Genomic DNA, 27,205 nt, shown 5'->3' with positions numbered 1-27,205 from the left:
ATCAGCAAAGCCAGCAGGAGGCAGTCAGGAACCAATACTAGGAATCAACAGATAATCAAAGCCAGTGATTTTATTCAGTGGTGACCAGCACTGAGATCAGTCCATATAATCTATGCTCCAGCAGTCTGTAAAGGAGGTGACAGTGGCGGTGTAAATGCATTTATTCCCCTTACAATGATTCTAGCACAGCCCTGATGCTGTTTGAATAATGGGTTCAGTGCACAACACTGCCCAGAGTCGGTGTGCTGGGGAACTCCCCTCCCTCCCTCCCCGCCCCACCCACAAACCAAAGCCAGCCTACTCGCAGTCTTATGTTGCCTTCGTTTCTTGAAGGTGTAGCTGGGGGCTGGGCCGCAGGTATCTGTCCCCTTCTCATACCTCAGCTTGGCTGACTGGCCCCTCCCCAGCACAGTTCTGGCCCTTTTCTCCCTCCCGCCCCCACAGCATAGCTCTGGCCCCTATTTAATGGTACTGTAAGGCTCTGTACACACAACTGAATTCACCTCCACCTTGACCTTGAATCTGTGTTACATGCACGGAGCAGTTACATTTGAACATGGGGACAGGGTAGAATTCCAATCTCTTCCCTCAGTGACTCCAGGCTCTGTTCCCATCGTTTCTCGTAATAGAAGTTCATCACACAATGAGCAGCCCTGCCACTTTGTACAGCCCACGGGATCAAGTCTGTTGCTAAAACCTGGACATGCCTGTATTAGAGAGAGAAGAATGAGTAAGTTACCAGCAGGCGAGAGTCCCACCTCCATCTCCTCGCTCTCCCAGTAACGCTGGGCTGTGACCCGTTGGCCTGTTGAAGGTCCTCAAACTGTTTAAAGCAGATGTTGGTCTGAACAGGACCAAAGCCTGATGGGAGATGTTTAATACGGTCACAGCAGGCAGCGTGACCTTTGTTTTATAGCTAGATTCCGTGCTGCTCAAACGCCCCACACCCCTCTGGGTACGGCAACAAGTGCTTTTGTTATTGAACTAACCGTCCAGGGATAGAGAGTTCAAAAACGTTGAGTTTTCCAGTGAGTTGGAGAGCTCGAAATATAAAGAAACTGAAAGCTACTCTCTACGGTATAGATTGACCAGCCACGCAATGCTACATCAATAAAGTCTGTTCCGTATACTCTGCTATCCAGTGTCGTTGTGAAGCCGAGAAGGAAGGAAGGAGGCTGACTAACAGAAAGTTATGCAGTACACTCCATGGAAGTGATTCCACATCTGGAAACACCCAGCCCTGCCTGTAGGGAGAATGAAACTCAAAACAGTTTCTTGCGAAAAAAAGAGCAAAACCCTTACCTGGCTGACAGGTGGAGGGGGCCAAATGCTGCTCCCAGAATGCACATGGGCATGCCTGTCTGTACTGCCTCAAACCACTTGACTGCAACCTCGCCTGTTCAACACATTGAAACAGCAGTGTTAGGGCACATGATAGAAAGAGAATCCGGGCAGAGCCCCATAGGCGGTGTAGAGTCCACAACATCAGCCAGCCTACACCCCCCCCCCCACCTCCCCGCAACAACAGGCACCTAAGGGACCATTTTACACACACTCCCCTAAAAGGTAAATCCAACTAAACTCCAGAATGCACGTACCATTTGTAACAAAATAGATGAGTTGACGGCACAAATAGAAATAAATGGGTATGATCTGATAGCCCCCTCCCTCAGTATTCAATTCCCTTCAGGATCTTATAAAATCACCCCCTCGATTCCAGGCTGAACAGTCATTTTTCCAGTCTTCCCTCAAAATTGGAGCCCCCACACTGCCCCCCCCCTCGTCTTATCAGTAGCATTAGCAAATTCAACAACTTTGCATTCGGTTTTTGAGTCAGTAATTTAACCCTAGTGGTCTAAGCACCAACCCTGAGGACCCCCAAACTCGGTATTCCTCCTCTTCCCTGCCCTCCCCCCAAATGTCTCATCTCTGACCAGAACTGGACACAGTGCTCGAGGTGGGTCTGACCAGCGGCCTGTAGTTTGAGCACGATTCTCTCAGGTCTGTTTTGACTCAAGTGCAATATCCAATTGGTTTTATTGATTGTTGCTCTGCACTAGTTGGATTTGTTGAATGTTGAGTCATCGAAGACTCCCAGGACTCTCTAAAACTTCATCCCGAATTATTTCAGCCCTATCCATGGAGTGTGTGTGTGGTCTATTTTTCCTTTCTCCCATCAGCATTTGTATTTAATTTCCACCATTCTGCCAACTCACATTTTATGCAATTCATTCTGTAATTTCTGAGCTCCCTACCCAGTTTGGTATTATCTGCAAATGTGACCACTTTGCATTGAGTTTGTGAGTCCAGCGCATTGATGTAAATTAGGTGCAGCAATGGTCCCCATGACAATCTCTGGGTCTCGTACATGTCCTGTTTCTCCAGTCTTTCTCATCCTGCCTCATGTGTCCCGCTATAAAATCTGTCATTTAATCGTCTCCTGTTTTCCACCAATCACTTCAAACTATCCTTTTCTTGTGTATCTTCATTTCCTCCTCTCCTTTCCCTTATAAAGCGTTGGCCTATAATGTTTTCTGGTTCTGAGGAAGGGCAGTGCCTGAAACATGAACTTTGTTTCTCTCCACAGACGCCGTGTCTGAGCCGCTGACTGTAGCTGTTTGTTTCAGATTTCTCATAAATGCAGTATTTTGATCCTAATGGGTCTGTAGCTGCCCATCTGTTTTGTCTCCTTTTTGAGCACCACATTATCCTGTTTCCAATATACTGTACCCACCCCAGTAACATGCTCAGAAAGACTGTCAGTGCTTCACAATTTCTCAGCACTGGGATAAATCCCATCTGTCCCTGGGGATCTAACTGTTTACAATCCATTATCTCATTGATATGGAGGCTGGTGATTTTATTTTAGTTATCAGAGCACAGAAGGAGGCCATTCGGCCCATTGAGTCTGCGTTCAATGCAATGGGGATGTTGCTCATATTCTCCCTTGTGAACACTGGAACAAGTGATCATTCAGAGCGTTCACTATCTCGTGCTATATTGAGTTTTGATTCAGTTTCCATCTGCCTTGACTTTGACTGCTCTCTTCCTGTTGTGGAGCTGAAAGAATGTATTACAGCTATGTTTATCTTGTTTCTCCTAGGTCCCCTTTTGCCCTTTGTAATGTGTTTCCACATCTTCTTGTTTTTGTGCCAGCCAACTCCTTTCCCTTTCTCCCTGCAGGATGGAAGATCCTGTTTCCCCTCTCTACTTTTAAATTTGTTTGTTAATCCATTCTGAGCCAAATTTGTATATAGTCTGAGCGGCTAATTTTCATTATGTATTTGACCTGCATAATCAACATTATACCTTTAAACGTGTTCCACTTGTCCTCTACTGAAGCTTTGTTCAATGACATCCCCCTATCTATTGGCTTTAGTTGTTCAGGTAGAACCATTACAGCCAACATCCCTAGCATTGAAGCACTGACCACACTTGATCAATTCCGTTGGGCGGGACACACTGTTCGCATGCCAGACATGAGACTCCCAAGTCAAGCGCTCTACTCGGAACTCCTTCACATCAAACGAGCCAAAGGTGGGCAGAGGAACCGTTACAAGGACACCCTCAGAGCCTCCCTGATAAAGTGCAACATCCTCACTGACACCTGGGAGTCCCTGGCCAAACACCGCCCTAGGTGGAGGAAGTGCATCGGGGAGGTCGCTGAGCACCTCGAGTCTCATCGCGGAGAGCATGCAGAGGTCAAGCGCAGGCAGCGGAAAGAGTGTGCGGCAAACCTGTCCCACCCACCCCTTCCCTCAACGACTATCTGGCCCACCTGCGACAGAGACTGTGGTTCTCATATTGGACTGTTCAGCCACCTGAGGACTCATTTTTAGAATGGAAGCAAGTCTTCCTCGATTCCGAGGGACTGCCGATAATGATGATTACAGCCAACAGAGAGAGGGGACTTTTAATCCATGGCTCTGAGCTGCAGTTGAACCCACAGGTGGAAAACTGGTGCACTTTTATGGCGTAAAAACTGAAAAATAAAGTTTTTAATAGCTAACTATAGTAGAGGTGGAGAGTGAGGGGGTCTGGGGCTAGCAAGTCCATGTTAAACAGGAAGGAAGTACTTTTGCAGTTAACTGCTAATGCAGCTACATATAGGTAATTAACCCTGGAAATGATCTTATCAAAGGTCACCCTGCTCGAACCCAGACCCCAACAAGCAAACCATGCCGAGTGATCAGACTTACCAAGTATATTAATGGGCATGCCCAGCAATGTGTGCATGAAGTCGTGCACTTCACGGTAACGCTGGATCACGTAGGCAAGCTCCTCGTCATCAACAAACTTCACAGGCATCCTACTGTCAGGGGTAACTTGCTGCAAAACAAAATGTACTGATGTGTGCCCACAGTGTGCGCCATGGGACGAGCATACCCACAATTTGCCGGTCAGGTACAGCCAGCTCTAAGCACTGGATTCCCGAGTCATATTTATCACAAGATAATTATGAATGAGGCAGGCCATTCAGCCCATCTGAATAAATTTGTCCAGAAGGACCCCGCAATCCCTTATTGCAGCCTCTAATTGTTTCTCAAATGCTTCCAGCGATTTCACCTCCGTAATTCCATCTGGGAACCCATTCTGTGTTGACCACTGTGTGTGGGAAGAGCAACATCCTGATTTATTTCAGTATTTGTGGTCCCAATACTGAACATTCTCCTTAGTTGCTCTATCAAACTCATTCACAATTTTGAACACCTCGATTAAATCTCCTCTTAACCTTCTCTGCTCTACGGAGAACACCCCCGGTTTCTCCAGCCTCTCCACATCACTGAAGTCACTCAGGAAAACATTTTGAAACAAAGAATATAATAATGAACAGTCAGCATGGATTCCAAAAGTGAAAGTCTTGCTTGACCAACCTCACAGAATTCTTTGACGTAGTAACAAAGAGAGTGGACAAAGGTAATGCAGTAGATGTAATTTATCTAGATTTCCAAAGGTGCCACATACTAATGAGTAAGGCCAGAGAATGCAAAGTCAGGGGACAAGTAGCTGGTTTCATGACAGACAGAGAGTAGGGTAGCTATTCAGAGTGGCAGAAGGATCAGTGCTAGGACAACTGTTGTTCACAATTTATATTAACAATTTTGACTTTGGAATCAAAAGCTATTTCTAAATTTGTGAATGACACCAAATTGGGGAGGGATCGTCAATAATGAGGACTGCAAAAAATTTCAAGTCATTAATAAACTTGCAGATGGGCATATAATTGGCAAATGAATTTCAACACAAGTGTGAGGTAAGAAAATGTTGCTAAGAAAAATAAGGAGATCACGTTAGTTGGAAAATAAATTAGAGGAACAAAGGGATCTGGGAGTACAAATACACAAATCACTAAAAGTTGCGACACAGGTTAACAAGGCCATAACAAAAGCAAACCAAGCACTAGGGTTTATTTCTAGAGGGATAGAATTGAACAGTAGAGAAATTATGCTAAACCTTTATCGAACCTTGGTTAGATTGTACTTGGAAGTATTGTATACAGTTCTGGTCTGAGGAAGGACATTCTTGCTATTGAGGGAGTACAGCAAAGGTTCACCAGACTGATTCCCGGGATGGCAGGACTGACATGTGAAGAAAGACTGGATCGACTAGGCTTATATTCACTGGAATTTAGAAGAATGAGAGGGGATCTCCTAGAAACATAAAATTCTGACAGGATTGGACAGGTTAGATGCAGGAAGAATGTTACTGATGTTGGGGAAGTCCAGAACCAGCGGTCACTGTCTAAGGATAAGGGGTAAGCCATTTAGGACCGAGATGAGGAGAAACTTCTTCACTCAGAATTGTGAACCTGTGGAATTCTCTACCACAGAAAGTTGTTGAGGCCAATTCGTTAGATATATTCAAAAGGGAGTTAGAAGTGGCCCTTACGGCTAAAGGGATCAAGGGGTATGAAGAGAAAGCAGAAATGGGATACTAAAGTTGCATGATCAGCCATGATCATATTGAATGGTGGTGCAGGCTTGAATGGCCTACTCCTGCACCTATTTTCTATGTTTGCTATGGTCGCCTTATTATAAAAAGGATATAGAGGCACAAGAGTGCAAAAATGATTTACAAGGATGATACCAGGCCCATCAGGAAAGGATAAACAGTCATTTATTCACCCATACTATTCCTAATGCCAAATAATTCTGTCCCAGAGTATTATCTCTAAAAATTCCCGTTAGGCTGATTGGCCTGTAATTGACGTGTTTATCTCTCGCCCCTTTTTAAAAAAAACAGATGCAACATACAAACATAAGAAATGGGAGCAGGAGTAGGTCATTTGGCCCCTCGAGCCTGCTCCGCCATTTAATAAGATCATGGCTGATCTGATCTTGGCCTCAACTCCACTTCCCCACCCGCTCCCCATAACCTTTGACTCCCTCTTTGCAATCCTCTAGCACCACCCCCATATCCAAGGAGAATTGAAATGTTGTGGCCAGAGCCACTGTAATTTCCACCCTTAGTAACCGAGGATGCATCCCATCTGGACCGGATGACTTTTCTACTTTGAGGACTGCCAAACATTTAAGTACATCTTTATGTATTTTTATCCTATCCAATTTATCTACCCCCTCCTCCTTTACTGCCGCATTGAGAGCATCCACTTGTCTAGTGAAGACAGATACAAAGTACTCATTTAGTACCTTAGCCATACCCTCTGCCTCCACAAGATGTTCTCCTTTTTGGTCCCTAATCGGCCCCACTCTGACTACCCTTTTACCATTTATAAGAACATATCATAAGAATTAGGAGCAGTAGCAAGCCATTTGGCCCCTCGAGCCTTCTCCGCCATTCAACATCATGGCTGATCTTCTACCTCAACTCCACTTTCCTGCATTTCCCCATAACCCTTGATCCCCTTAATACCCAAAATCTATCGATCTCCATCTTGAATACACTCCAAGATTGAGCCTCCACAGCCCTCTGGGGTACAGTATTCCAAAGATTCACCACCCTCTGAGTGAAGAAGTTTCTCCTCATCTCAGTCCTAAATGGCTAACCCCTTATCCAGACTTCCAGCCAGAGGAAACAGCCTCCCTGCATCTACCCTGTAAGAATTTTGTATGTTTCAATGAGATCACCTCTCATTTTTCTAAACTTGAGAATATAGGCCTAGTCCACTCAATCTCTCCTCATAGGACAATACCCCATCTCAGGAATCAGTCTGGTGAACCTTCATTGCACTCCTGTGGCAAGTATATCCTTCCTTCGGTAAGGAGACCAAAACAGTACACAATACTCCAGGTACGGTCCCACCAGGGCCCTATATAATTGCAGTAATACATCTTTGCTCTTATACTCAAATCCTCTTGTAATAAAGGCCAACATACCATTTGCTTTCTTAATTGCTTGCTGTACCTGCATGTTAACTTTCAGTGATTCGTGTACAAGGACACCCAGGTCCCTCTGAACACCAACATTTCCAATCTGCGGGAACCGTTCCAGAATCTATGGAATTTTGGAAGATGACAACCAATGCATCCACTATAGCCATCTCTTTCAAAACCCCTAGGATGTAGGCCAACAGGTCAAGGGGATTTATCGGCTTTCAGTCCCATTAATTTCTCCAGTACTATTTTATGGTTATAAAAGACTTTTGGTTTCCCTTTTACGTTAGCCACCAATCTATTGTGTACAGTTTTGGTCTCCTAACTTGAGGAAGGACATTCTTGCTATTGAGGGAGTGCAGCGAAGATTCACCAGACTGATTCCTGGGATGGTGGGACTGACCTATCAAGAAAGACTGGATCAACTGGGCTTGTATTCACTGGAGTTCAGAAGAGTGAGAGGGGACCTCATAGAAACGTTTAAAATTCTGACGAGTTTGGACAGGTTGGATGCAGGAAGAATGTTCCCAATGTTGGGGAAGTCCAGAACCAGAGGTCACAGTCTAAGGATAAGGGGTAAGCCATTTAGGACCGAGATAAGGAGAAACTTCTTCACCCAGAGAGTTGTGAACCTGTGGAATTCTCTACCACAGAAAGTAGTTGAGGCCAATTCACTAAATATATTCAAAAGGGAGTTAGATGAAGTCCTTACTACTCGGGGGATCAAGGGGTATGGCGTGAAAGCAGGAAGGGGGTACTGAAGTTGCATGTTCAGCCATGAACTCATTGAATGGCGGTGCAGGCTAGAAGGGCTGAATGGCCTGCTCCTGCACCTATTTTCTATGTTTCTATGTTTTATGTTTATTCTCAATACTGTCTTTACCTCCCTCATCCCTTTTACAGATCTCCTCTGTACTTTCTATATTCAGCTTGGTTCTCCAGTGTATTATGAACCTTACATTGCCATAAGCCTCCTTTTTCTGTTTTATTATAATCTCAATATCTTTAGTCACGCAGGGAGCTCTAACTTCCGATGCCCTTCCTTTCCCCCTCGTGGGAATATGTCTATTATGCACACAAACTATCTCCTCTTTGAAGGCCTCCCTTTGTTCATTTACTGTTTTACCTGCCAGTCTTTGATTCCAATCCACCTGGGCCAGTTCCCTTTCAACTCACTGAAGTCAAGTGTTTTTACACTTGATTGCTCAGTGTCCTTTTCAATAATTATTCTACACCTGATATTGTGATCACTGTTCCCCAACTGCTCTCCCACTGAAACATGCTCCATTGGCCCCATTTCATTCCCCAGAACTAGATCTAGCACTGCTCCCTTCCTCGTTGGGCTGGAAACACTAATTAAGGAAGTTCTCTTGTACACATTTCAGGAATTACTGCCCCTCCCCCTGTCCCAGTCTATATTAGGATAATTGAAGTCCCCCATTATCATTACTCTATGGTTCTTGCATCTTTCTGTCATTTGGCTGTAAATTTGCTCCCCTATCTCCTTCCCAGTATTTGGTGGCCTATAGCATACACCCACTAGCATAATAACTCCTCTATTGTTCCTTAATTCTAACAAAATAGATTCTGATTTTAATCCCCCAGCTACATCATCCCGCTCCAGTGCTTTTAATAGTTTCTTTGATCAATATTACCATCCCCCTCCTTTTTTCCTTATCTTTCTTGACTATCCCATAGCCAAGAATACTAAGTTCCTAATCCTCCTTCTTTAAGCTAGGTCTCCGTTATAGCCACTATATTATAGTCCCATTTGGCAACTTGTGCGTGCAGCTCACCAATCTCATTTACCACGCTCCGTGCATTTATGCAAATGCACTCAAAACCTATCTTCGACTGCCTCACATTTGTCCCCCGTCTGATCCCTCTTATTTCAACTCCAGTGCTATTTGGCTCTCCCAGTCCGCTGTGCACCTGGCACCTCCACTGTAATGTTTCATCCTGGTGCCCACTCCCGACAAATTAGTTTAAACCCTGCCCCATTCTGTCTATAACATACAGGACTGGAACTATTGGTTAGACAATAACCTTCAGTGAAACTATCCCTGTGTGTTATAGAAGTACATGTACACTGCAGTGAAAGTCCATCTCCCTATCCAACAGTAACCATGCTACCTGGATACTTCCAGCAAGTGCTCACGAGGCAAGAGTCCGTGTTTGTTTTACAAAGATAATGACTCAATTGGAGGCGATGATGGTGACTGACTACAGTGGAGTATACTGCCGTACACATTCAAGGCCCCAGTTATGATCGGGACAGATCAGCAAACATCAAACTCACGTTAACATCGAGGAAGCGGACATACTCCCTGCCGAACGTTCCTTCAGGTAACTCTCTCAGGCTGGCCAGATCCAGCGTGGATGTGCTGATTTGAGGCCTCTCCCTATAAACAAGAACACCGGGGATACGGTGAAATCCTGATGCAGGGAATGGAGTGAGCGAGGGAGGGAAGGGCGGAGCGCGAGGGGGGGAGGGGCGGGGGGGAGAGGGGGAGGGCGAGGAGTGAAATGGAGCAAGCGGCGGGGAAAGCTGGCAATGCACTGCAATTACTTTAACAAACCCCACCCTCCCTCCTCACTCACTATTTTATCGATACGGCTGTAAGTTCCCTACAAGTTCCAAATACAGGTCGGACCTCCTTATCTGGCACCTCCCTCCCTCTCCAATGTACAGACTTTGAAACCCTAGCTTGGTGTCATCCATCTACTGCTTTCTGATGTATCTCATCCTTTCTCCTACTCCCCTCACCCTGTGTCCTGTCCTCTGGTCCGTGCCCCTCACCCAGTGTCCTGCCCTCTGGTCCGTGCCCCTCACCCAGTGTCCTGCCCTCTGGTCCGTGCCCAGTGTCCTACCCTCTGCCCCGTACCCAGTGTCCTGCCCTCTGGCCCCTGCCCCTCACCCAGTGTCCTGCCCTCTGGCCCCTGCCCCTCACCCAGTGTCCTGCCCTCTGGCCCGTGCCCCTCACCCAGTGTTCTGCCCTCTGGCCCGTGCCCCTCACCCAGTGTCCTGCCCTCTGGCCCGTGCCCCTCACCCAGTGTCCTGCCCTCTGGCCCGTGCCCCTCACCCAGTGTCCTGCCCTCTGGCCCGTGCCCCTCACCCAGTGTCCTGCCCTCTGGTCCATATCATTTATTCAGGTTCTGCATTCGCAGCATTTTATGTTTTTATTTCAGCTTTTCCATTTTGCAGACAGTAAATAAACACATCATCCCACTGACCAACTCCCATCCCTTTCACCCCAGGGTGGGGATCACTGCCGCACTTACTGCAGAACCTGGTATCCCTCGGGATCGTTTCTCATCCTGGCCCTCATTCTTTGGATTGCTAACTGCCCTGTAGTTTCTCCCAGAACAGCCACCATATCTAAAACAAGAAAACAGATCAAACTAAGTAACATACATGGACTGAAAAGTGGGATCACATCAGGTGTGCTGCACAATAAAAGTACAGGGGAAAAGTGACGATACTTCGACACATCGGATCGAATCATTGAGCAAAGGTTAAAGAGGTTGGGCTCGTTTCCTTTTGAAAACAGATGGAGGTGATAAAGCTCAACGATTCCAGGTAAATGACAAAGCTGAACCAGATTGTGGTGAAGGGTTCAGAACCCTGGGGACACGGGGGTGATGGTGGGGGAAAATGGTAGGGGGGGGGGGGGGGCGGGAAGGGGAGGAATAGGACAGTAAGAGGGATGCAACAAGAGGCATAATGAGCGGGAACTGCTCTTTTCCCAGTTTCCTGCCCTCTCTTTGATGTACAGATTCATTGTGGTGTAGCTCTAACGGTGTCCCCCTGCAGTCTTTTGTATTGTTTTCATGGCCATTCTTGATGTACAGGCATAGATAAGCAAGTGTTGGCAGTGAACCCACATACACAACTCATAGAATCATAGAAATTGACAGCACCTACGCTAAGGGAATAGATCCTTCCTATCCATTCTATTTAATTTTATACATCTCAAATTAGGTCTCCCCTCAGTCTCCTCTGTTCCAAAAGAAACAACCCCAGCCTATCCAATCTTTCCTCATAGCTAAAATTGGTCAGTCCAGGAAACATCCTCGTAAATCTTCTCTGTACCTCTCTAGTGCAATCACATCCTTCCTGTAATGTGGTGACCAGAACTGCACACAGTACTCTACTGAGGCCTGACTAGTGTTTTATACAGTTCAAGCATAACCCCTCTGGCTCTTGTATTCTATGCCTCGGCTAATAAGGCAAGTATCCCATATGCCTTCTTAACCACCTTATCTACCTGGCTTGCTACCTTCAGGGATCTGTGGACATGCACTCCCTCTGTTCTTTTACACTTCAGTGTCGTACCATTTATTGTGTACTCCCTTGCCTGGTTAGCTCTCCCCATATGCATTCCATTTGCCACTGTTCTGCCCACCTGACCAGTTCATTGCTAGCTTTCTGCAGTCGACAGCTTTCTTCTTCATCAAGCACAAGGTCAATTTTTGTATTATAGAAACATAGAATTTTCAGAGCAGAAGGAGGCCATTTCAGCCCATCGTGTCCACGCTGGCCCTTGGTCAGCAGCCCTAAAGGTTACATATAAACCTATGAACAACGACAGAAAGGCAAACAGCACCCAGCCCAACCAGTCCTCCTCACACAACTGCGACAGTCCTTATACTGAAACATTCGACACTCCACCCCAACTGTGTGATCTCCTGGGAGGCAAAAACCAGATAAAAACCCAGGCCAATTTAGGGAGAAAAAATTCCTCTCCGACCCATCCAGGCAATCAAAACTAGTCCAGATCATCCTGGCCTATTCCCTGCAGTACTTACCATTATATCTATGCCGTCTAGTCTAATCCCAATGACCAGCTCTAGGTCCGTAACCCTGCAGGTTACATAGAAACATAGAAAGTACGTGCAGGAGCAGGCCATTCGGCCCTTCGAGCCTGCACCACCATTCAATATGATCATGGCTGATCATGCAACTTCAGTACCCCATTCCTGCTTTCTCTCCATATCCCTTCATCCCTTTAGCCGTAAGAGCCACATCTAACTCCCCTTTGAATATATCTAACGAACTGGCCTCAACAACTTTCTGTGGTAGAGAATTCCACAGGTTCACAATTCTTTGAGTGAAGAAGTTTCTCCTCATCTCAGTCCGAAATGGCTTACCCCTTATCCTTAGACTGACCACTGGTTCGGGACTTCCCCAACATCGGGAACATTCTTCCTGCATCTAACCTGTCCAATCCCGTCAAAATTGTATATGTTTCTAGGAGATCCCCTCTCATTCTTCTAAATTCCAGTGAATATAAGCCCAGTCGATCCAGTCTTTCTTCATACGTCAGTCCTGCCATCCCGGGAATCAGTCTGGTGAACCTTCGCTGCACTCCCTCAATAGCAAGAATGTCCTTCCTCAGATTAGGAGACCAAAACTGAACACAATAGACTGAAGTAACTCGTTGCCATTCCCAAGTGCCATACACAGTTTGGAAATAGACTCTTCCACACTCCCTACCATGTTGTGCAGCCCCCATGACAGGCAGTTCACTGCACCTACGAATTGCTGGTACTCAGCGAATACTCATCTTTTGAAAACTGGGCCGTGGGAGTCATCACCTCCCCTTTCAGAGGTACAGGCCACGAGCAACTTGTGCTGTTCCCACCCAAAACCCCTTCCTCCAAAGGCTGATATCAATTACCAACACAATTCAGGGTGACAGCTCACCCATCATAGAAAAATAGAAAATAGGTGCAGGAGTAGGCCATTCGGCCCTTCGAGCCTGCACCACCATTCAATAAGATCATGGCTGATCATTCACCTCAGTACCACTTTCCTGCTTTCTCTCCATACCCCTTGATCTCTTTAACTGTAAGGGCCATATCTAACTCCCTCTTGAATATATCCAATGAACTAGCATCAACAACTCTCTGCGGTAGGGAATTCCACAGGTTAACAACGCTCTGAGTGAAGAAGTTTCTCCTCCTCTCAGTCCTAAATGGCCTACCCCTTATCCTTAGATTTTGTCCCCTGGTTCTGGACTTCCCCAACATCGGGAACAGTCTTCCTGCATCTAACCTGTCCAGTCCCGTCAGAATTTTATGTTTCTATGAGATCCCCTCTCATCCCTCTAAACTCCAGTGAATACAGGCACTTTAAGTGCCCATCCAACCATCTCTTAAAAGTGATGAGGGTTTCTGCTCTGCATCCACCATTCTTCCAGGCAACGAGTTCCAGATCCCCACAACTCTCTGCGTAAAGAAGCCACCCTTCAAATCCTTCCACCAACCACCTTAAAACTATGCCTCCTCGTAATAGACCCCACCATCAAGGGAAATAGACCCTTACTATCCACTATGTCCAGACCCCTCAATATTTTGTACACCTCAATGAGGTCTCCTCTCAACCTCCTCTATTCCAATGAGAACAAACCCAGCCTATCCAATCTGTCCTCATAACCAAGATTCTCCATTCCAGGCAGCATCCTAGTAAATCTCCTTTGCACCCTCTCTCGTGCAATCACGTCCTTCCTATAATACGGCTACCAGAACTACACGCAGTACTCCAGCTGTGACCTAACCAAAGTATTATACAATTTAAGCATAACCTCCCTGCTCTTATATTCTATGCCTCGGCCAATAAAGGCAAGCATTCCGTATGCCTTCTTAACCACCTTATCCACCTGGCCTGCTACTTTTAGGGATCTGTGGACAAGCACTCCAAGGTCCCTTTGTTCATCAACACTATTAAGTGGCCTACCGCTTAATGTGTATATCCTTTCCTTATTAGCCCTCCCAAAGTGCATCACCTCACACTTCTCTGAATTAAATTCCATTTGTCACTACTCTGCCCACCTGACCAGTAGATTGATATCCATGACTTTCTTCTTCATTATAATCCACACAGCCAATTTTAGTGTCGTCTGCAAGCTTCTTAATCATACTCCCAATATTCAAATCTAAATCGTTGATATATACCTCAAAAAGCAAGGGACCCAGTACTGAGCCCTACGGAACCCCACTGGAAACATCCTTCCAGTCACAAAAACATCAATCATTACCCTTTGCTTCCTACCTCCAAGCCAATTTTGGATCCAACTTGCCACTTTGCCCTGGATCCCATGGGCTTTAACCTTCACGACCAGTCTACCATGTGGGACCTTACCAAAAGCCTTGCTAAAGTTCACATATACTACATCGTACGCACTACCCTCATCGACCCCCTTGGTTACCTCCTCAAAAAATTCAATCAGGTTAGTCAAACACTATCTTCCCTTAACAAATCCGTGCTAACTGACCCCAATTAATCCTTGCCTTTCCAAATGTAGATTTATCCTGTCTTTTAGGATTTTTTTCCAATAATTGTCCCACCAGAGGTTAGGCTGACAGGCCTGTAATTACTCGGCCTATCCCTCTCTCCCTTCTTAAACAAGGGTACTACATTAGCAGTCCTCCAATCCTCCGGCGCCATGCCCAGATCCAAAGAGGACTGGAAAATGATGGTCAAGGCCTCTGCTATTTCCTCTTTTACTTCGCTCAACAGCATTTCATCCGGGCCTGGGGACTTATCTACTTTCAAAGCTGTTAAACCCCTTAATATTTCCTCTCTCACTATATTTATTTCATCCAGAATATCACACTCCTCCTCGATAGCAGTATCTGCATTGCCCCTCCACACAAAGATTACCCTCATGGTCTCTAATAGGCCCTACCCTTTCTTTAGTTACCCTCTTACTCTTAATATATTTATAGAACATCTTAGGGTTTTCCTTAATTTTACTAGCCAAGAATTTCTCGTGCTCTCTCTTAGCATTCCCAATATCCTTTTTAATTTTGCCTCTTAACTTTCTGTAGATTCTAAAGATTCTGTAGTATTTAGCCGTTGCTACACAACATAAGCGTCCCTTTTTTTCTTAATTCTCCCCTGTAAGTCCCTAGACATCCAGGGGGCTCTAGAATTATTTTTCCCAGCCTTTTTCTTTAAGGGCACATGTTTGGCCTGAGCCTTCCGGATCTCCTTGAATGCCTCCCACTGTTCTGACACTGATTTACCCACAAGTAGCTGTTTCCAGTCCACTATGGCCAAATCACTCCTTAACTTAGCAAAATTAGCTTTTCCCCAATTCGGAACTTTTATTCCAGACCTATTCTTGTCCTTATCCATAACCAACTTGAATCTGACTGAATTATGGTCACTGGCACACAAGTGCTCTCCCACTAATACCCATTCAACCTGCCCAGCTTCATTCCCCAAAACTAAATCCAAGACTTCCCCCTCTTGTGTTGGGCTTGCTACATACTGACTAAAAAAGTTCTCTTGAATGCATTTCAAGAATTCTGCACCCTCTATAACCTTCACACTAAATTTGTCCCAATCAATATTTGGATAATTAAAATCCCCAACTATTACTACCCTATGGTTTTTGGACTTCACAACAATTTGCCTACATATTTGCTCCTCTATCTCCCCCCCCCACTGTTTGGGGGTCTATAATACACGCCCAGCAGTGTGATCGCCTCTTTTTTATTTTTCAATTCGACCCATATGGCCTCATTTGATGATCCCTCTCACATATCCCTCCTCAATAATAGTTTCTTTAATCAATACCGCGACCCTCCCCCCTTTTAACCCCTCTCTATCTTGTCTAAAAATCCTGTAACCAGAAATATTGATCTGCCAAACCTGCCCCTCTTTCAGCCATGTTTCTGGTAATGGCTATAACGTCATACTCCCAAAGTGCCTACCTGTGCTCTTAGCTCATCCGCCTTATTTGCTATACTCCTTGCATTAAAGTATATACCATTCAGCACAGGAAGACCTCCTTGTTTACGACATACTAAGCACTGTTTCCTCTGTCATACAGATTCGCTTTCTAGATTCTTGCTATGCAATTTCTGCTTTACTTCCTTCCCTTTTGAATTTGTACTCAGGTTCCCATCCCCCTGCCAAGCTAGTTTAAACTCTCCCCAACAGCACTAGCAAAACTCCCCGCGAGGATATTGGTCCCGGCGCTGTTAAGGTGCAACCGGTCCGATTTGTACAAGTCACATCTCCTCCAGAAGCGGTCCCAATGCCTCAAGAATTTAAAGCCCTCCTTCCTACACCAACTTTCCAGCCACGTGTACATCCTCTCTATCCTTCTATTCTTATACTCATTAGCACGTGGCACCGGTAGTAACCCGGAGATGGCTACCTTTCAGGTCCTACCCTTTAATTTTCTTCCTAGCTCCCTGAATTCTTCCTGTAGGACCTCATCCCTCATTTTACCTACGTCGTTGGTCCCGATATGGATCACGGCCTCTAGCTGTTTAATCCTCCCGGTAGGAGACATTAAAAACATCCCAATAATTGATAATCGAGGGGCTATTGGAAGGGGGAGCTTAAAACAATCACCATCACTAGAGATAATGTACGAGGCAAACTAATGGGACTAAAGGTGGAGACGTCCCCTGGACCTAATGGCCTGCATCCTAGGGTCTTAAAAAAAGTGGCTGCAGAGATAGTGGATGCATTGGTTGTAATCTACCAACATTCCCTGGATTCTGGAGAGGTCCCAGAAACGCCCTTATTTGAGAAAGGAGGGAGACAGAAAGCAGGAAACTATAGACCAGTTAGTCTAACATCTGTCATTGGGAAAATGCTGGACTTCATTATTGAGGAAGTAGTGGCAGGATATTTAGAAAATCATAATACAATCAAGCAGAGTCACCATGGTTTTATGAAAGGGAAATCAGTTTTGACAAATTTACTTAAGTTCTTTGAGGATGGAACGAGTAGGGTGGGTAAAGGGGAACCAGTAGATGTTGTGTATTTGGATTTCCAGAAGGCATTTGATAAGGTACCACATAAGAACATAAGAATTAGGAACAGGAGTAGGCCATCTCGCCCCTTGAGCCTGCTCCGCCATTCAATAAGATCATGTCTGATCAGCTCCACTTACCCGCCTGCTCCCCGTAACCCTTAATTCCCTTACTGGTTAAAAATCTATCCATCTGTGATTTGAATACATTCAATGAGCTAGCCTCAACTGCTTCCTTGGACAGAGAATTCCACAGATTCACAACCCTCTGGGAGAAGAAATTCCTTCTCAACTCGGTTTTAAATTGGCTCCCCCGTATTTTGAGGCTGTGCCCCCTAGTTCTAGTCTCCCCGACCAGTGGAAACAGCCTCTCTGCCTCTATCTTGTCTATCCCTTTCATTATTTTAAATGTTTCTATAAGATCACCCCTCATCCTTCTGAACTCCAACGAGTAAAGACCCAGTCTACTCAATCTATCATCATAAGGTAACCCCCTCATCTCCGGAATCAGCCTAGTGAATCGTCTCTGTACCCCCTCCAAAGCTAGTATATCCTTCCTTAAGAAATGTGACCAAAACTGCACGCAGTACTCCAGATGCGGCCTCACCAATTCCCTGTACAGTTGCAGAAGGACCTCCCTGCTTTTGTACTCCATCCCTCTCGCAATGAAGGCCAACATTCCATTCGTCTTCCTGATTACCTGCTGCACCTGCAAACTAACTTTTTTTTGGGGATTCATGTACAAGGAACTCAAAAGAGTTTCATGTACAAGGACCCCCAGGTCCCTCTGCACCTCAGCATGTTGTAATTTCTCCCCATTCAAATAATATTCCCTTTTACTGTTTTTTTTTCCCCCAAGGTGGATGACCTCACATTTTCCGACATTGTATTCCATCTGCCAAACCTTAGCCCATTCGCTTAACCTATCTAAATCTCTTTGCAGCCTCTGTGTCCTCTACACAACCTGCTTTCCCACTAATCTTTGTGCCATCTGCAAATTTTGTTACACTACACTCTATCCCCTCTTCCAGGTCATCTATGTATATTGTAAAAAGTTGTGGTCCCAGCACCGATCCCTGTGGCACACCACTAACCACCGATTTCCAACCCGAAAAAGGACCCATTTATCCCGACTCTCTGCTTTCTGTTCGCCAGCCAATTCTCTATCCATGCTAATACATTTCCTCTGACTCCGCATACCTTTATCTTCTGCAGTAACCTTTTGTGTGGCACCTTATCGAATGCCTTTTGGAAACCTAAATACACCACATCCATCGGTACACTTCTATCCATCATGCTCATTATATCCTCAAAGAATTCCAGTAAATTAGTTAAACATGATTTCCCCTTCATGAATCCATGTTGCATCTGCTTGATTGCACTATTCCTATCTAGATGTCCCGCTATTTCTTCCTTAATGATAGCTTCAAGCATTTTCCCCACTACAGATGTTAAATTAACCGGCCTATAGTTACCTGCCTTTTGTCTGCCCCCTTTTTTAAACAGAGGCGTTACATTAGCTGCTTTCCAATCCGCTGGTACCTCCCCAGAGTCCAGAGAATTTGGGTAGATTATAACGAATGCATCTACTATAACTTCCGCCATCTCTTTTAATACCCTAGGATGCATTTCATCAGGACCAGGGGACTTGTCTACCTTGAGTCCCATTAGCACTACCCCCCTAGCGATAGTGATTATCTCCAGGTCTTCCCTTCCCATATTCCCGTGACCAGTAATTTTTGGCATGATTTTTGTGTCTTCCACTGTGAAGACCGAAGCAAAATAATTGTTTAAGGTCTTGGCCATTTCCACATTTCCTATTATTAAATTCCCCTTCTCATCTTCTAAGGGACCAACATTTACTTTAGTCACTATTTTCCGTTTTGTATAATCGGTAAAAGCTTTTACTATCTGTTTTTATGTTTTGCGCAAGTTTACTTTCGGAATCTATCTTTCCTTTCTTTATTGCTTTCTTAGTCATTCTTTGCTGTCGTTTAAAATTTTCCCAATCACCTTGGCCACCTTATACGCATTGGTTTTTAATTTGATACTCTCCTTCATTTCCTTGGTTATCCACGGCTGGTTATCCCTTCTCTTACCACCCTTCTTTTTCACTGGAATACATTTTTGTTGAGCACTATGAAAGAGCTCCTTAAAAGTCCTCCACTGTTCCTCAATTGTGCCACCGTTTAGTCAGTGTTTCCAGTCTACTTTAGCCAACTCTGCCCTCATCCCACTGTAGTCCCCTTTGTTTAAGCATAGTACGCTCGTTTGAGACACTACTTCCTCACCCTCAATCTGTATTACAAATTCAACCATATTGTGATCACTCATTCCGAGAGGATCTTTTACTAGGAGATCGTTTATTATTCCTGTCTCATTACACAGCACCAGATCTAAGATAGCTTGCTCCCTTGTAGGTTCTGTAACATACTGTTCTAAGAAACAATCCCGTATGCATTCCATGAATTCCTCCTCAAGGCTACCCCGTGCGATTTGATTTGACCAATCGATATGTAGGTTAAAATCTCCCATGATTACTACCGTTCCTTTTTCACATGCCTCCATTATTCTCTTGATTATTGCCCGCCCTACCGTGAAGTTATTATTTGGGGGCCTATAAACTACGCCCACCAGTGACTTTTTCCCCTTACTATTGCTAATCTCCACCCACAATGATTCAACATTTTGTTCATTGGAGCCAATATCGTCTCTCACAACTGCCCTGATATCATCCTTTATTAACAGAGCTACCCCACCTCCTTTCCCTTCTTGTCTATCTTTCCAAATTGTCAGATACCCCTGTATGTTACTGTATATTACCATAAAAGGTTACTGCACAAGATAAGAGTTCACAGGGTTGTGGATAATATATTAGCATGGATAGAGGATTGGCTAACTAACAGAAAACAGAGAGTCGGGATAAATGGGTCATTTTCGGGTTGGCAAACTGTAACTAGTGGTGCCATAGGGATCAGTGATGGGACCTCAACTATTTACAATCGGTATGGTTGGAGCTACGGAATACCAAGGGGCAAAGAATGCTAGTGGGAGTTGTGTATAGACCACCAAACAGTAGTAGAAAGATTGGGGACAGCATCAAAGAAGAAATTAGGGACGCGTGCAATAAAGGTACAGCAGTTATCATGGGCGACTTTAATCTACGTATTGATTGGGCTAACCAAACTGGTAGCAATGCGGTGGAGGAGGATTTCCTGGAGTGTATTAGGGATGGTTTTCTAGGAACCAACTAGGGAGCTGGCCATCCTAGACTGGGTGATGTGTAATGAGAAAAGACTAATTAGCAATCTTGTTGTGCGAGGCCCCTTGGGGAAGAGTGACCATAACATGGTAGAATTCTTCATTAAGATGGAGAGTGACACAGTTAATTCAGAAACTAGGGTCCTGAACTTAAGGAAAGGTAACTTTGATGGTTTGAGGCGTGAATTGGCTAGAATAGACTGGCAAATGATACATTAAAGGGTTGACGGTGGATAGGCAATGGCAAACATTTAAAGATCACATGGATGAACTTCAGCAATTGTACATCCCTGTCTGGAGTAAAAATAAAACGGGGAAGGTGGCTCAACTGTGGCTAACAAGGGAAATTAAGGATAGTGTCAAATCCAAGGAAGAGGCATATAAATTGGCCAGAAAAAGCAGCAAACCTGAGGACTGGGAGAAATTTAGAATTCAGCAGAGGTTTAATTAAGAGGGGGAAAATAGAGTACGAGAAGAAGCTTGCCAGGAACATAAAAACTGACTGCAAAAGCTTCTATAGATATGTGAGGAGAAAAAGATTAGTGAAGACAAACGTAGGTCCCTTGCAGTCGGATTCAGGTGAATTTATGATGGTGAACAAAGAAATGGCAGACCAATTGAACACATACTTTGGTTCTGCCTTCACGAAGGAAAACACAAATAACCTTCCGGAAGTACGAGGGGACCGAGGGTCTCGTGAGAAGGAGGAACTGAAGGATATCCTTATTAGGCAGGAAATTGTGTTAGGGAAATTGATGGGATTGAAACATAGAAACATAGAAAATAGGTGCAGGAGTAGGCCATTCAGCCCTTCTAGCCTGCACCGCCATTCAATGAGTTCATGGCTGAACATGCAACTTCAGTACCCCATTCCTGCTTTCTCGCCATACCCCTTGATCCCCCGAGTAGTAAGGACTTCATCAATTTTAAACGTTTCTATAAGGTCCCCTCTCATTCTTCTGAACTCCAGTGAATACAAGCCCACTTGATCCAGTCTTTCTTGATAGGTCAGTCCCACCATCCCGGGAATCAGTCTGGTGAATCTTCGCTGCACTCCCTCAATAGCAAGAATGTCCTTCCTCAAGTTAGGAGACCAAAACTGTACACAATACTCCAGGTGTGGCCTCACCAAGGCACTGTACAACTGCAGTAAGACCTCACTGCTCCTATACTCAAATCCTCTCGCTATGAAGGCCAACATGCCATTTGCTTTCTTAACCGCCTGCTGTACCTGCATGCCAACCTTCAATGATTGATGTACCATGACACCCAGGTCTCGTTGTACCTCCCCTTTTCCTAATCTGTCACCATTCAGATAATAGTCTGTCTCTCTGTTTTTACCACCAAAGTGGATAACCTCACATTTATCCACATTATACTTCATCTGCCATGCATTTGCCCACTCACCTAACCTATCCAAGTCACTCTGCAGCCTAATAGCATCCTCCTCGCAGCTCACACTGCCACCCAACTTAGTGTCATCCGCAAATTTGGAGATACTACATTTAATCCCCTCGTCTAAATCATTAATGTACAATGTAAACAGCTGGGGCCCCAGCACAGAACCTTGCGGTACCCCACTAGTCATTGCCTGCCATTCTGAAAAGTACCCATTTACTCCTACTCTTTGCTTCCTGTCTGACAACCAGTTCTCAATCCACGTCAGCACACTACCCCCAATCCCATGTGCTTTAACTTTGCACATTAATCTCTTGTGTGGGACCTTGTCGAAAGCCTTCTGAAAGTCCAAATATATCACATCAACTGGTTCTCCCTTGTCCACTTTACTGGAAACATCCTCAAAAAATTCCAGAAGGTTTGTCAAGCATGATTTCCCTTTCACAAATCCATGCTGACTTGGACCTATCATGTCACCATTTTCCAAATGCACCGCTATGACATCCTTAATAATTGATTCCATCATTTTACCCACTACTGAGGTCAGGCTGACCGGTCTATAATTCCCTGTTTTCTCTCTCCCTCCTTTTTTAAAAAGTGGGGTTACATTGGCTACCCTCCACTCGATAGGAACTGATCCAGAGTCAATGGAATGTTGGAAAATGACTGTCAATGCATCCGCTATTTCCAAGGCCACCTCCTTAAGTACTCTGGGATGCAGTCCATCAGGCCCTGGGGATTTATCGGCCTTCAATCCCATCAATTTCCCCAACACAATTTCCCGACTAATAAAGATTTCCCTCAGTTCCTCCTCCTTACTAGACTCTTTGACCCCTTTTATATCCGGAAGGTTGTTGGTGTCCTCCTTAGTGAATACCGAACCAAAGTACTTGTTCAATTGGTCTGCCATTTCTTTGTTCCCCGTTATGACTTCCCCTGATTCTGACTGCAGGGGACCTACGTTTGTCTTTACTAACCTTTTTCTCTTTACATACCTATAAAATACTTTTGCAATCCGCCTTAATGTTCCCTGCAAGCTTCTTCTCATACTCCATTTTCCCTGCCCTAATCAAACCCTTTGTCCTCCTCTGCTGAGTTCTAAATTTCTCCCAGTCCCCGGGTTCGCTGCTATTTCTGGCCAATTTGTATGCCACTTCCTTGGCTTTAATACTATCCCTGATTTCCCTTGATAGCCACGGTTGAGCCACCTTCCCTTTTTTATTTTTACGCCAGACAGGAATGTACAATTGTTGTAGTTCATCCATGCGGTCTCTAAATGTCTGCCATTGCCCATCCACAGTCAACCCCTTAAGTATCATTCGCCAATCTATTCTAGCCAATTCACGCCTCATACCTTCAAAGTTACCCTTCTTTCCAAGTTCTGGACCATGGTCTCTGAATTAACTGTTTCATTCTCCATCCTAATGCAAAATTCCACCATAATATGGTCACTCTTCCCCAAGGGGCCTCGCACAATGAGATTGCTAATTAATCCTCTCTCATTACACAACACCCAGTCTAAGATGGCGTCCCCCCTAGTTGGTTCCTCGACATTTTGGTCTAGAAAACCATCCCTTATGCACTCCAGGAAATCCTCCTCCACCGTATTGCTTCCAGTTTGGCTCGCCCAATCGATGTGCATATTAAAGTCACCCATTATAACTGCTGCACCTTTATTGCATGCACCCCTGATTTCCTGTTTGATACCCTCCCCAACATCACTACTACTGTTTGGAGGTCTGTACACAACTCCCACTAACGTTTTTTGCCCTTTGGTGTTCTGCAGCTCTACCCATATAGATTCCACATCATCCAAGCTAATGTCCTTCCTAACTATTGCATTAATCTCCTCTTTAACCAGCAATGCTACCCCACCTCCTTTTCCTTTTCCTCTATCCTTCCTGAATGTTGAATACCCCTGGATGTTGAGTTCCCAGCCCTGATCATCCTGGAGCCACGTCTCCGTAATCCCAATCACATCATATTTGTTAACATCTATTTGCACAGTTAATTCATCCACCTTATTGCGGATACTCCTTGCATTAAGACACAAAGCCTTCAGGCTTGTTTTTTTAACACCCTTTGTCCTTTTAGAATTTTGCTGTACAGTAGCCCTTTTTGTTCTTTGCCTTGGGTTTCTCTGCCCTCCACTTTTCCTCATCTCCTTTCTGTCTTTTGCTTTTGCCTCCTTTTTGTCTCCCTCTGTCTCCCTGCATTGGTTCCCATCCCCCTGCCATATTAGTTTAACTCCTCCCCAACAGCACTAGCAAACACTCCCCCTAGGACATTGGTTCCGGTCCTGCCCAGGTGCAGACCGTCCGGTTTGTACTGGTCCCACCTCCCCCAGAACCGGTTCCAATGCCCCAGGAATTTGAATCCCTCCCTGCTGCACCACTGCTCAAGCCACGTATTCATCTGCGCTATCCTGCGATTCCTACTCTGACTAGCACGTGGTACTGGTAGCAATTCCGAGATTACTACTTTTGAGGTCCTACTTTTTAATTTAGCTCCTAGCTCCTTAAATTCGTTTCGTAGGACCTCATCCCTTGTTTTACCTATGTCGTTGGTACCAATGTGCACCACGACAACTGGCTGTTCTCCCTCCCTTTTCAGAATGTCCTGCACCCGCTCCGAGACATCCTTGACCCTTGCACCAGGGAGACAACATACCATCCTGGAGTCTCGGTTGCGGCCGCAGAAATGCCTATCTATTCCCCTCACCATTGAATCCCCTATCACTATCGCTCTCCCACTCTTTTTCCTGCCCTTCTGTGCAACAGAACCAGCCACGGTGCCATGAACTTGGTTGCTGCTGCCCTCCCCTGATGAGTCATCCCCCCCAACAGTACTCATAGCAGTGTATCTGTTTTGCAGGGGGATGACCACAGGGGACCACTGCACTACCTTCCTTGCATTACTCTTCCTGCTGGTCTTCCATTCCCTATCTGGCTGTGGACCCTTCTCCTGCGGTAAGACCAACTCGCGTCACGTGCTACTCACGTCATTCTCAGCATCGTGGATGCTGCAGAGTGAATCCACCCTCAGCTCCAACTCCGCAACGCGGACCGTCAGGAGCTCGAGGCGGATACACTTCCCGCACACATAGTCGTGAAGGCCGATAAATCCCCGGGGCCTGATAATCTGCATCCCAGAGTACTTAAGGAAGTGGCCCTAGAAATAGTGGATGCATTGGTGATCATTTTCCAACAGTCTATCGACTCTGGATCAGTTCCTATGGACTGGAGGGTAGCTAATGTAACACCACTTTTTAAAAAGGGAGGAAGAGAGAAAGCAGGTAATTATTGACCGCTTAGCCTGACATCAATAGTTGGGAAAATGTTGGAATCAATTATTAAGGATGAAATAGCAGCGCATTTGGAAAGCAGTGACAGGATCAGTCCAAGTCAGCATGGATTTATGAAAGGGAAATCATGCTTGACAAATCTTCTGGAATTTTTTGAGGATGTAACCAGTAGAGTGAACAAGGGAGAACCAGTGGATGTGGTGTATTTGGACTTTCAAAAGGCCTTTGGCAAGGTCCCACACAAGAGATTGGTGTGCAAAATCAAAGCACATGGTATTGTGGGTAATATACTGATGTGGATAGAGAACTGGTTGGCAGACAGGAAGCAGAGAGTCGGGATAAACGGGTCCTTTTCAGAATGGTAGGTAGTGACTAGGGGAGTGCCGCAGGGCTCAGTGCTGGGACCCCAGCTCTTTACAATATACATCAATGATTTAGATGAAGGAATTGAGTGTAATATCTCCAAGTTTGCAGATGACACTAAACTGGGTGGCGGTGTGAGCTGTGAGGGGGGACACTAAGAGGCTGCAGGGTGACTTGGACAGGTTAGGTGAGTGAGCAAATGCATGGCAGATGTAGTATAATGTGGATAAATGTGAGGTTATCCATTTTGGGGGCAAAAACACAAAGACAGAATATTATCTGAATGGTGGCAGATTAGAAAAAGGGGAGGTGCAACGAGACCTGGATGTCATGGTTTATCAGTCATTGAAAGTTGGCATACAGGTACAGCAGGCGGTGAAGGCGGCAAATGGTATGTTGGCCTTCATAGATAGGGGATTTGAGTATAGGAGCAGGGAGGTCTTACTGCAGTTGGATAGGGCCTTAGTGAGGCCTCACCTGGAATATTGTGTTCAGTTTTGGTCTCCTAATCTGAGGAAGGAGGCTCTTGTTATTGAGGGAGTGCAGCGAAGGTTCACCAGACTGATTCCCGGGATGGCTGGACTGACATATGAGAACAGACCGGATGAACTGGGCCTTTATACATTGGAGTTTAGAAGGGTGAGAGGGGATCTCATAGAAAATTATAAAATTCTGATGGGACAGGACAGGTTAGATGCGGGAAGAATGTTCCCGATGTTGGGGATGTTCAGAACCAGGGGACATAGTCTTAGGATAAGGGGTAGGCCATTTCGGACTGAGATGAGGAGTAACTTCTTCACTCAGAGTTGTTAACCTGTGGAATTCCCTACCGCAGAGAGTTGTTGATGCCAGTTCATTGGATATATTCAAGAGGGAGTTCGATATGGCCCTTATGGCTAAGAGGATCAAGGGGTATGGAGAGAAAGCAGGAAAGGGGTACTGAGGGAATGATCAGCCATGATCTTATTGAATGGTGGTGCAGGCTCAAGGGGCTGAATGGCCTACTCCTGCACCTATTTTGTATGTTTCTATATTAATGACTTGGATGAAGAGACCAAGTGTAATGTAGGCAAATTTACTGATGATACAAAGGTGGATGGGAAAGGAAGTTGTGAAGAGAATGCAAAGAATCTGCAAATAGATATAGATAGGTTAAGTGAGTGTGCAAAAAAACTGGCAGATAGGAGTATAACGTGGAAAAATGAGAGGTTATCCACTTTGGTGGGAAAAATAAAAAAGCAAATTATTTAAATCGGGAGAGATTATAAAATTCTGCGATGCAGAGGGACCTTGGGATCCTTGTACATGAAGCACAAAAAGTTAGCATGCAGGTACAGCAAGTAATTAGGAATCCAGGGCCACGACAGCCTGCACCAGAGCCCCAATGGTTCCCCTTGCTAAGATCAGCTGAGTTAGCCCAGAGCCGGGATTAACGCTGGGACTGTGAGAGAGGAACAGATACTCACCGTGCCGCAAGGGATTGTACAAAGCCATAAAGGCGGAGCCTGTGGCCAGCAGCAGTTTCTGCAGCGGGTTGGTGGGGATGTGTGTTTTGTAGAGGTTGTAATTCCTGTCATCATCATGTGTGTCCACACCGGCCGCCTGGTCCGTGTGCAACAAGCGGCTTCTGGCACCTGTTAAATACAACTGACAGTCAAGAAACCGAGCTCAGAGACTTCAGGGGGAGAGAAACACGGGGGGGGGGGGGGAAGAGAAGAGAAACACGGGGGGGGGGGGGAAAGAGAAACACGGGGGGGGGGGGGAAA

The 27,205-nt window shown here is 45.4% G+C and overlaps 2 protein-coding genes across 2 annotated transcripts in view; both read right to left on the bottom strand.

Moving 5' to 3' along the window:
- Positions 1–52: 52 nt before the first annotated feature.
- Positions 53–27,071, bottom strand: coq4 (coenzyme Q4 homolog (S. cerevisiae)). Its single transcript, XM_070862983.1, has 6 exons — positions 26,906–27,071; positions 10,617–10,713; positions 9,634–9,736; positions 4,200–4,329; positions 1,303–1,396; positions 53–707 (listed from the first exon to the last, which is right to left on the bottom strand). Exons 1-6 carry the CDS (start codon positions 26,931–26,933, stop codon positions 545–547), a joined length of 615 nt encoding a protein of 204 aa, XP_070719084.1. The 5' UTR covers positions 26,934–27,071; the 3' UTR covers positions 53–544.
- Positions 27,019–27,205, bottom strand: part of LOC139232760 (3-oxoacyl-[acyl-carrier-protein] reductase FabG) — a 39,031-nt gene continuing 38,844 nt past the window's right edge. The window contains exon 7 of the mRNA XM_070863263.1: positions 27,019–27,073. Coding sequence (XP_070719364.1) covers positions 27,019–27,073 — 55 coding nt within the window. The remainder of the gene's footprint in view (positions 27,074–27,205) is intronic.

The sequence above is a fragment of the Pristiophorus japonicus genome, chromosome 20 (genome assembly GCF_044704955.1).
Source record: "Pristiophorus japonicus isolate sPriJap1 chromosome 20, sPriJap1.hap1, whole genome shotgun sequence".
In the NCBI taxonomy this organism is placed as follows: domain Eukaryota; kingdom Metazoa; phylum Chordata; class Chondrichthyes; family Pristiophoridae; genus Pristiophorus; species Pristiophorus japonicus.
Note: the sequence above shows the minus strand (reverse complement) of the source record. Positions and strands in the feature narration are given on the sequence as shown.